This window comes from Anolis carolinensis, unplaced genomic scaffold (assembly GCF_035594765.1).
Source record: "Anolis carolinensis isolate JA03-04 unplaced genomic scaffold, rAnoCar3.1.pri scaffold_7, whole genome shotgun sequence".
Lineage (NCBI taxonomy): Eukaryota > Metazoa > Chordata > Lepidosauria > Squamata > Dactyloidae > Anolis > Anolis carolinensis.
In genome coordinates, this window is record NW_026943818.1 from 12,537,843 (window position 1) to 12,548,708 (window position 10,866).

Consider the following 10,866-nt stretch of genomic DNA (forward strand, 5'->3'; position numbering starts at 1 on the left):
ATGGCAGACATTCTCAGAGGTTGTGAAGTCTGTTGGAAACCAAGTAGAGTCTCACTTATCCAACGTTCTGGATTATCCAATGCATTTTTGTAGTCAATGTTTTCAATACATCGTGATATTTTGGTACTAAATTTGTAAATACAGTAATTACTGCATAGCATTGAGCTACTTTTTCTGTCAAATTTGTTGTAGAACATGATGTTTTGGTGCTTAATTTGTAAAATCATAACCTAATTTGATGTTTAATAGGCTTTTCCTTAATCCCTCCTTATTATCCAACATATTCGCTTATCCAACATTCTGCCGGCCCGTTTTTGTTGGATAAGTGAGACTCTACTGTAAGTGGAGTTTATATATCTGTGGAATAATATCCAGGGTGGGAGAAAGAACTCTTGTCTGCTTGAGGCAAGTGTGAATGTTGCAATTGGCTACCTTGGTTAGCATTGAATGGTCTTGCAGCTTCAAAGCCTGGCTGTTTCCTGCCTGGGGACAACATTCACACTTTCCTCAAGCAGACAAGAGTACTTTCTCCCACCCTGGACGTTCCACAGATATATAAACCTCACTTGCCTAGTTTCCAACAGAACTCACAACCTCTGGGGATGTCTGACATAGATGTGGGTGAAACATCAGGAGAGAATGCTTCGGGAATGTGTTCATACAGCCTGGAAAACTCACACAACCCAGTGATTCCAGCCATGAAAGCCTTCAGCAACAATGAATGTATTACCCGCCTCTCCCTGAGGCTCAAGGATATGGCATCATTAAAAGAAAAGATAAAATGCTTATAAAAGGCATATGAGATGCATAGAATTAAAATATCAGTTAAAATCCACTGATGCAATACAGATTAAGATTCAATACTTAATGACCTAGTAGGAAAACTGACCACAAGTATTGGACCATTGCATTGCAAAGCTGTTTGGAGTCTTTCGGATATTGGAAATCCGGAAATATGATGCTCATTGCCCACCAACCTTCCCGATTACGAGCATTTCACATAAGGGAGACCCAACTCATATTCCCCAAATCATCCAAAATCTTTCTGTAAGGACTTCTGGTTCCAACCTGTATCAAAAAAAAAAAAAAAAAACCCCACCTAGATCCAAAATACTCCATTTGAAGGGACGCAAAAGCGGAAAAACCTACCCTGATCTGGAGAAACAGTCCACATCGGACACCATAAGAATTAGGACATATCCTGCCAGGAAGCTGGTGATAATTCTCATTTTCTGTCCTTTTCCTGTGCCTTTCTCTCCCGGTTTCACATAAAAGGAATGTCCAAAGTTTTGGGGTACACTTGTGCTTTTTGCTGTTCAAGCCTCAAACCTGGAGCCAGAAGGAAAAATGCGAAATGAATATATTTGCTGGAGGAGCAAAGGTTCTGTATGTTTTTATCTTAACTAAATCCTTATTTGCAACCTGTCTTTCACCAAAAATATAATAATAATAATAATAATAATAATAATAATAATAATAATAATAATAATGGTTTATTTTTAATCTACCCTCTCTCCCCAAAGTGAGTCAGATGAAATAAGATGAAATAAAACTGGATTTATTATAAAAGCATAAAGAAGAATGATACCCGCTTTGGGTCTCGATAAAAAATATGATGATGATGATGATGATGATGATGATGATGATAATTGGGTGCCGTGCCAAAAGATCTCAGCCGGCATTTGGAAACAATAGACATTGACAAAATTACGATCTGCCCAACTGCAAAAGGCCACCCTACTGGGATCTGCACGCATCATCCGAAAATACATCACATAGTCCTAGACACTTGGGAAGTGTTCGACTTGTGATTTTGTGATATGAAATCCAGCATGTCTATCTTGTTTGCTGTGTCATAAAATGATAATAATAATAATAATAATAATAATAATAATAATAATAATAATAATAATAAATTTCATATACATAGACCAAACTGCTTTGGATTTTGATCAAGAGAGAAAAGTAAAATACTACTACTACTACTACTACTACTACTAATAATAATAATAATAATATTAATAATAGTAAATTTCATACACATAGGCCAAACTGCTTTGGGTCTCGATCAAGATAGAAAAGTAAAATAATAATAATAATAATAATAATAATAATAATAATAATAATAATAATAATAATAAAAGTAATAGTAATAATAATAGTAAATTTCATACACATAGGCGAAACTGCTTTGGGTCTCGATCAAGAGAGAAAAGTAAAATAATAATAATAGTAGTAGCAGTAGTAGTAGTAGTAATAATAATAATAATAGTAAATTTCATACACATAGGCTGAACCACTTTGGGTCTCGACCAAGAGAGAAAAGTTAAGATGATGATGATGATGATGATGATGATGATAATAATAATAATGATTTCATACACATAGTCACTTTGGGTCTCGATCAAGACAGAATATATTATTATATAATATAAATATGAAATAAAAAGGGGCCCCAGTGGCGCAATGGGTTAAACACTTGTGCTGGCTGAACTGCTGTCCTAAGGGTTGGCAGTTTGAATCTGCAAGATGGGGTGAGCTCCCATCTGTCAGCCCTAGCTTCCCATGCCTGGGCAACGTCTTTGTATACAGCCGATTCTCACACACCAGAAGCGACTTGCCTCAATTTGCTTCTGACATGATTTTAAAAAACAAAATAAAAAGAGATTGAGGTATGAATTATTTGCAGTATTATTTTTTAAATTAAAAAACACATACCTCCATAAAAGTTATTTATTAACTAGGAGAGATTTTTAAAAGTGTTTTAAACAAACATGCAGGTGAAGTGTTCTGTTTAAATCTCTCAGAACAATCAATGGCATTATATTCCCAAATGGAACAAAAAAAAACACAATACTTAAAACATTTTTGGAGAACGATTCTCTAGCGTCAAGAGATCTTTATGCCCAACTCAAAAGGAGAACAAATATTCGCATCCATTTGACCAATCAGCAAATCTGAAAATTTTCCAGCATCTTCAATAATAACCCAGTTTAAAATAATGAAATTGTATATAGAATTACTTTCAGGTTAGGTTTATAGAGGGGCTGCAGTGGCGCAGTGGTTAAACCCTTGTGCCGGCTGAACTGCTGACCTGAAGATTGGCAGTTTGAATCCGCAAGATGGGGTGAGCTCTCATCTGTCAGCTCTAGCTTACGGGGCCATGAGAGAAAACTCATGGTAACAGCTAGAAAATCTCATGGTAACAGCCGGGCAACGTCTCTGTAGACTGTCAATTCTTTCACATCAGAAGCAACTTGCAGTATGTTCCCAAGTCATTTTGACACAATTTTTTAAAAAGTTAGGTTTATAAGTAGTTTATAAAACATCTGTGAATTTGGGATCAGATTTGTGTTCCATCTCTAAGATATCTTGGAAAGTATACCAAAACATGTTTTTAAAATCCAAAATATAGAACATTTTTGGATATTAGATGCTCAAATGATCCTTAATAACACTATGCAACACTATTTTTGTTCCTGGGTTGTAAATGTCATTTCCTAATTTATTCTATCATAAGAAATGGGGAAAGTTTATTAAACTACAAACACTTTGTTTTTGCGGGAGGGGCATTGCCCTGCAGCACATTTTACTATACTTTCTCAATGAATATCTCATAATTTGTGTCAGCCACACAAAGTTTCTAAGGTAGAACAACAATCAATGTTCCCTTTCAGCATTTTAAAATAAATGAAAACATTTTCAAGCAATGTCTGAATCCGTGGATGCAGAATTTCAAGGTTTGCAGAGGCTGGCTAGACATTCCTCTCCATGCCGCTGTTGGAACCGTATTTGGTTCCCACCACAATTTTTATGCTTTCCATGCCTTGGAAGTATCTGGCAATTAATGAAATTCTGTTCTGTGGGAAAATAAAGACGTTCCGGCGGTTAAATCTGACGTCTTGTTCCGACATTCCAGCAAACAGCGTTGTCCCCTAAGCGAAAACATGGCTAGGATAATGGGAAACATGCCTTCCAAAATGGGGACATCGCTATGTGAGCAACATGGGAGTGTGTCTACATTGTAGAATTAAAGCAGTTTGACACTACAGTAGAGTCTCTCTTATCCAACGTTTTGGATTATCCAACGCATTTTTGTAGTCAGTGTTTTCAATACATCATGATATTCTGGTGCTAAATTCGTAAATACAGCAATTACTACATAGCATTACTGCGTATTGAGCTACCTTTTCTGTCAAATTTGTTGTTAAACATGATGTTTTGGTGCTTAATTTGTGAAATCATAACCTAATTTGATGTTTAATAGGCTTTTCCTTAATCCCTCCTTATTATCCAACATATTCGCTTATCCAATGTTCTGCCGGCCCGTTTATGTTGGATAAGTGAGACTCTACTGTACTTGGCTTAATGCTATAAAATCCTTGGAGCTGTAGTTTTGCAAGACCCAAAGACTTCTCTTGGGTGCATTTGCATTGTAGAATTGGCCACCTTCATTAGCATTAGCATTGGCCACTTTCATTAGCATTGAATGGCCTTGCAGCTTCAAAAGTGTTAACTGGCCCTGATTGTTTCCTGTCTGGAATTCCCCTGTCTTCTGAGTGTTTTTATATATATATATATATACTGTCCTGATATTAGAGCTTTTTAAAATACTGGCAGCCAGATTTTGTCCATTTTCATGGTTTTTTCCTTTCCTTAGGACAGTAAATACAGTAGAGTCTCACTTATCCAACATAAACGGGCCGGCAGAACGTTGGATAAGCGAATATGTTGGATAATAAGGAGAGATTAAGAAGAAGTCTATTAAACATCAAATTAGGTTATGATTTTACAAATTAAGCACCAAAACATCATGTTTAACAACAAATTTGACAGAAAAAGTAGTTCAATACACAGTAATGCTATGTAGTAATTCCTGTATTTACGAATTTAGCACCAAAATATCACGATACAGTAGAGTCTCACTTATCTAACATAAACGGGCCGGCAGAATGTTGGATAAGCAAATATGTTGGATAATAAGGAGGCATTAAGGAAAAGCCTATTAAATATCAAATTAGGTTATGATTTTACAAATGAAGCACCAAAACATCATGTTAGACAACAAATTTGGCAGAAAAAGTAGTTCAATACGCAGTAATGCTATGTAGTAATTACTGTATTTATGAATTTAGCACCAAAATTTCATGATATATTGAAAACATTGACTACAAAAATGCGTTGGATAATCCAGAACGTTGGATAAGCGAATGTTGGATAAGTGAGACTCTACTGTATATTGAAAACATTGACTACAAAAATGTGTTGGATAATCCAGAACGTTGGATAAGCGAGTGCTGGATAAGTGAGACTCTACTGTAATGAACAACACTCAGAAGACAGGGGAATTCCAGACAGGAAACAATCAGCACCTCCCAACAAAAGATTCCCCCAGGCAGGAAGCAGCCAGGCTTTGAAGCTGCAAGGCCATTCAATGCTAATCGAGCTGGCCAGTGGCAACATTCACACTTGCCTCCAAAAGACAAGAGTTCTTTCTCCTACCCAGGACATCATTCCACTTTCCTAGTTTCGAACAGACCTCACAACCTTTGAGGATACCTGCCATAGGTGTGGGTGAAATGTCAGGAGAGAATGCTTCCGAAACATGGCCAGACAGCCCGGAAAACTCACAGCAACCAGTGATTTTAACAATACCTGAGGTCATTTTGTGTACATATATTTTTAACCATTCAGTGCATGCAGAAAACCAAGGGGTCACACTCTCTCAACCATCCATTTTGGATGTTAGAATTCTAATAGAAGGGATGCTCCACCTGTATTGTCTTTCAAGAAGTCAAAAAAGTTGCTCAACGTTTTGGAACAAACCCAAAACAATCCCAATGGAGAACCTTTTCTTGCAGCCACCAGATGGAGATCTTTCTCCTTTTAATCAGATTGCTTTTCCATCTCGGCTGCACATGGATGGGTTTATTTATTTGCAAATATATCCATATTTATTTAAAAACAAGCTCGTAAAGTGTTTTCCTCCATTTAACAGGATCCAATAAGTGAGTATATAAAAAATTACCCAATCCTTCCCTCCCTTTCCTTTCTCCTCTGTCTTTGTTTTACGCACAGACTTTTACGCACATTTTTACACACAGATTTCCCTTCCCTTTGTTTTTTGCCCATTTGCAGGACAAATTTCTCTAAATTTCTCTGCAGATTTTACAAAAAAACCCTCTCCTTTTTTGCTGCCCAAAATTTGCCTCCTTTAATGTGTTTTTAATTGCAAAATCGCTCAAAACAAGAGCTTTTTTGGGCTGCATAAAAGCGCACACATTTTGCTCCTTTCCCAAAAATTTTTTCCCTGGAATCTAAGCTTTTGGATTTAATTAAATTGCAAATAGATCCTTAATTTTTCCTGCTAAAAGCCCCTTCCTTTTGGCAAATATTTCTACTCACTTTTCCTCTCGAAAGGGATGCAGTTTTGGAGCAAAAACCGGTGGCTTGGATGGAGGGAAAGAGTCTAAAGAGAGACAGGAAAACCTTCCTAGAGGAACCAAAAACTCTCGTTTCCTCTTTGCTATCTGTCTTTCCTTTCAACCTCCCGGGGTTAATAATAACAACCAGAGATGTTTATATATATATATATATATATATATATATATATATATATATATATATATATATATATCTCAAATTAAAAACTCGACATCTCTCTGTATTTCCTGGCTTTGCCTTATAGGAAATAATGAGGCAGCTCTCGGCAAGTTTGGGAAGAAATTGGGCACCGTTTGGCAAAGATAAGAGGGAGGAAAGAAGTTGCTTTTTGGGACCAAACATTCTCAAAAGGAAGTTAGTTTTAAGGACCACAATCCCTGAAGACAAATACATTTCAATTCATTTTAATCGTGCCCTTGCAGGTTGGTGGATGCTGGGATATGCAGTGGATGTGGTCTCCAATGGCACTTTGTATGCTCAACTGCCATTATAAGGTATGGTAAAATTCCATTATATAAAATGCCATTGCAATGTGTTGTCGAAGGTTTTCATGGCCGGAATCACTGAGTTGTTGTGAATTTTCCGGGCTGTATAGCCACGTTTCAGAAACATTCTCTCCTGATGTTTTGCCCACATCTATGGAAAGCATCCTCAGAGGTTGTGAGGTCTGTTGGAAACTAGGCAAGTGGGGTTTAAGATGTGGACAAAACGTCAGGACAGAATGCTTCTGGAACATGGTCATACAGCCCGGAAAACTCACAGCAACCCACTGATTCTCAGTTAACTGGAACTCTCAAGCGGTTGACCAAAATAGCAAAGAAATCATACTTTAAATACTTAAAATTCAAATTAAAATGAAACCCAACTTCACTGTCCTTGAATGAAAATGGCATACCTAAAACAATAAAACTGCATTCCATTCCATTTGTCTGCATTGGCTTTTAACGGCTGTATTTCAATAGTAATATCAAGCCAGGACTGAGTTTATAGTTATAATATAGTATGAGTTAGGCCTTGGAAAACTATAACTTCCAGGATCCCATAGCCTTGAGCCATTGGGAGTCAAAGAGGTATACTATAATGGTATAATATGAGTTAGGCCTTGGAAAACTACAACTTCCAGGATCCCATAGCATCGAGACTTTGGGAGTCAAATATATGTCAAAGAGGTATGCTATAGTTATAGTATAGTATGAGTTAGGCCCTGGAAAACTACAAATTCCAGGATCCCATAGCATTGAGCTATAGGGAGTCAGAGGTATACTATAATGGTATAATATGAGTTAGACCTTGTAAAACTACAACTTCCAGGATCCCATAGCATTGAGCCATTGGGAGTCAAAGAGGTATACTATAGTTATGGTATAATATGAGTTAGGCCTTGGAAAACTACAATTTCCAGGATCCCATAGCATTGAGCCATTGGGAGTCAAAGATATGTCAAAGAGGTATGCTATAGTTATAGTATACTATGAGTTAGGCCTTGGAAAACTACAAATTCCAGGATCCCATAGCATTGAGCCATTGGGAGTCAGAGGTATACTATAATGGTATAATATGAGTTAGACCTTGTAAAACTACAACTTCCAGGATCCCATAGCATTGAGCCATTGGGAGTCAAAGAGGTATGCTATAGTTATGATATAGTATGAGTTAGGCCTTGGAAAATTACAATTTCCAGGATCACATAGCATTGAGCCATTGGGAGTCAAAGAGATGTCAAAGAGGTATTCTATAGTTATAGTATAATATGAGTAAGGCCCTGGAAAACTACAAATTCCAGGATCCCACAGCATTGAGCCATTGGGAATCAAAGAGGTATCAAAGAGGTATACTATAGTTATAGTATAGTATGAGTTAGGCCCTGGAAAACTACAACTTCCAGGATCCCATAGCCTTGAACCATTGGGAGTCAAAGAGATATACTATAGTTATGGTAAAGTATGAGGCCTTGGAAAACTACAACTTCCAGGATCCCATACATTCAGCCATTGGGAGTCAAAGAGGTATTGGACAGTATTTATCTTCCAGTATGAATAAAAACACAAGGCTATAACTCCCGTCATCCCCTATTTGGCATGATGGGAGTGATAATCCTGGAATGTGGAAACGTCCAGGATCCACATTCCAGGATTATCACTCCCATCATGCCGAATAGGGGATGATGGGAGTTATAGCTCAACCCAAATTGAGCTATTGATGTGGCCCATCTCCTTATAGCTCGTAAGTGTTTCACTGGCTTTCGGGTTAAATTCCATGTTAATCTTTACAGGTTGTAAATTTTAGCTTGCTGTGTCTTAAATGCGAGATGCTTTGCGTGTCAATCAAGAGAGAAAAGTGAGATGATGATGATGATGGTAGTGATGCTATGGATGCTTCTTTTGACCTGTGAGATCTATAGAAGAAGGGGACTCACCTGATCCACTTTGCTGCGTCATTTGTCTGTAGAACACTTTCAAACTGCATTTCAAGTTGCAACTGTGGAATCAAAGGAAAACACATAATTTAGAACCCATGGTAATACGTGTATGTGTGTATATATATACAGTAGAGTCTCACTTATCCAAGACTGGCTTATCCAAGGTTCTGGATTATCCAAGGCATTTTTGTAATCAATGTTTTCAATATATCATGATATTTTGGTGCTAAATTCGTAAATTGAAACATTTATTATATACTGTACAGTAGTTGTCATCATAAACCAGCATAACCAGACAAACTGTGAATCCTATCAAGAATTTCTTGTTACTACCAATATTTCCATGTGCAACACTTTATGGTACAGTAGAGTCTCACTTATCCAACACTCACTTATCCAATGCTCTGGATTATCCAACGCATTTTTGTAGTCAATGTTTTCAATATATTGTGATATTTTGGTGCTAAATTCGTAAATACAGTAATTACAACATAACATTAGTGCATATTGAACTACTTTTTCTGTCAAATTTGTTGTATAACATGATGTTTTGGTGCTTAATTTGTAAAATCATAACCTAATTTGATGTTTAACAGGCTTTTCCTTAATCTCTCCTTATTATCCAACATATTCACTTATCTAAGGTTCTGCCAGCCCGGTTAGCTTGGATAAGTGAGACTCTACTGTATTATTCCTACTACTATACCTCTACCTCCCAGTAGCTTGTATTGATTGTCATTATTATTATTATTATTATTATTATTATTATTATTATTATTATTATTATTACAGAATACAAACGGTATGTGTGTGTATAGTGAATGTCCAGAAAAAGGCATCTTTTCACAGGTCTGACCAAAGCAGAATAGAGTGGAACTATACCATCTCTCAATTTGGGCACTATACTCCAATGGATGCTGCTAAGAATTGCATTGGCCTTTTTTGCTGCCGCATCATACTCTTGGCTCACATTCAGGTTGGGGTCTATTAAGACTCCTAGATCCCTTTCTAGTGGACTGTTTGTTGTCATTCCATCCTATATCTATGCATTTCATTCCTTATTGCCTTATTTTTCTCCGTGTTCGAAGTTCATTTGAGCCAGCTCTCCGCGAATTAAAGTCATACGGAATTCTCATTCCCAAATGTGTTGCCGAGGCTCCAAATGACCACCAAAAAATTATATATATGGCCATCCTTTATGCCGTACCTGGATAATGGATAATGGTTGGCTTGGCACCCGTTTGCGTCTCCGGTGGATGATGGGATTCCTCCGCCGGCTTCCAATGTGTGGGATGAGCCACCAGCGCTGCCTCTCTTTGGCCTTTCATGGCTGGAGGGTCTTCCTTTCCCCTCCTTTTCGGGGGCGCTGGGCTTTGGTGTCTCTCTCCCTGGCGAGGATGCTGGGGCGAAAAGAAGTCCCTTTGGAGAGGTGGAAGGGCGGCTTTTTATGCCCTCCTTCCTGGACCGGGACAGACAATGCGGACAGGAAGCCTTGCGGCTGTTGCAAACTGATAAGGGAGTTGTGAGTGTGTGTTTGTGCATTTCCCAAAATCGGGGAAGGGATTTTGAACACCAAAAGTCACCGTCGTGGAAGGGAAAAAAGAGATTTGCAGGGCCCGAGTTTGTACGAAAAAGGATTTGGAGAGGGTCTGCACTGAGCTCTTAGCGCAGTTTCATCCTGCTGGAATTTCCAAGGTTTCAAAGAATGGAAATCTGAGATTTGGTCTGCCGGGGGAAACCACAGTTCATCTACACCATCAAACTGAAGCAGTTTGATACCGCTTTTACTATAGACAGAAACCTGGGAGTTGAAGCTTAGCAAGGCGACACAGGCAAACTATCATTCCCAGGATTCCCCGGCATGGTTAAGATGCACCCGCAATGTAAAATTAATCTAGTTTGATCCCATTTTTACTATCAATAGAAACCTGGGAGTTATACCTCACAACCTCTCAGGATGACTGCCATAGATGTGGGTGAAACGTCAGGAGAGAATGCTTCTG

At 37.9% G+C, this 10,866-nt stretch overlaps 1 protein-coding gene across 3 annotated transcripts in view; it reads right to left on the bottom strand.

Annotated features, from left to right (window-relative positions):
- The window catches only part of egfl7 (EGF like domain multiple 7), a 22,041-nt gene extending 11,758 nt beyond the window's left edge, over positions 1 to 10,283 (bottom strand). For 2 of the 3 annotated variants that reach the window (XM_062960426.1, XM_062960424.1), the window contains exons 1-3: positions 10,071 to 10,283; positions 8,861 to 8,922; positions 1,150 to 1,329 (exon numbers count right to left, since the gene is read on the bottom strand). In XM_062960426.1, coding sequence (XP_062816496.1) covers positions 1,150 to 1,229 — 80 coding nt within the window. In that variant the 5' untranslated portion in view covers positions 1,230 to 1,329; positions 8,861 to 8,922; positions 10,071 to 10,283. Of the gene's footprint in view, positions 1 to 1,149; positions 1,330 to 6,405; positions 6,515 to 8,860; positions 8,923 to 10,070 lie in introns of those variants that run through there. The other variant, XM_062960425.1, reaches the window with a different exon arrangement.
- Between the last annotated feature and the right edge of the window lie 583 nt (positions 10,284 to 10,866).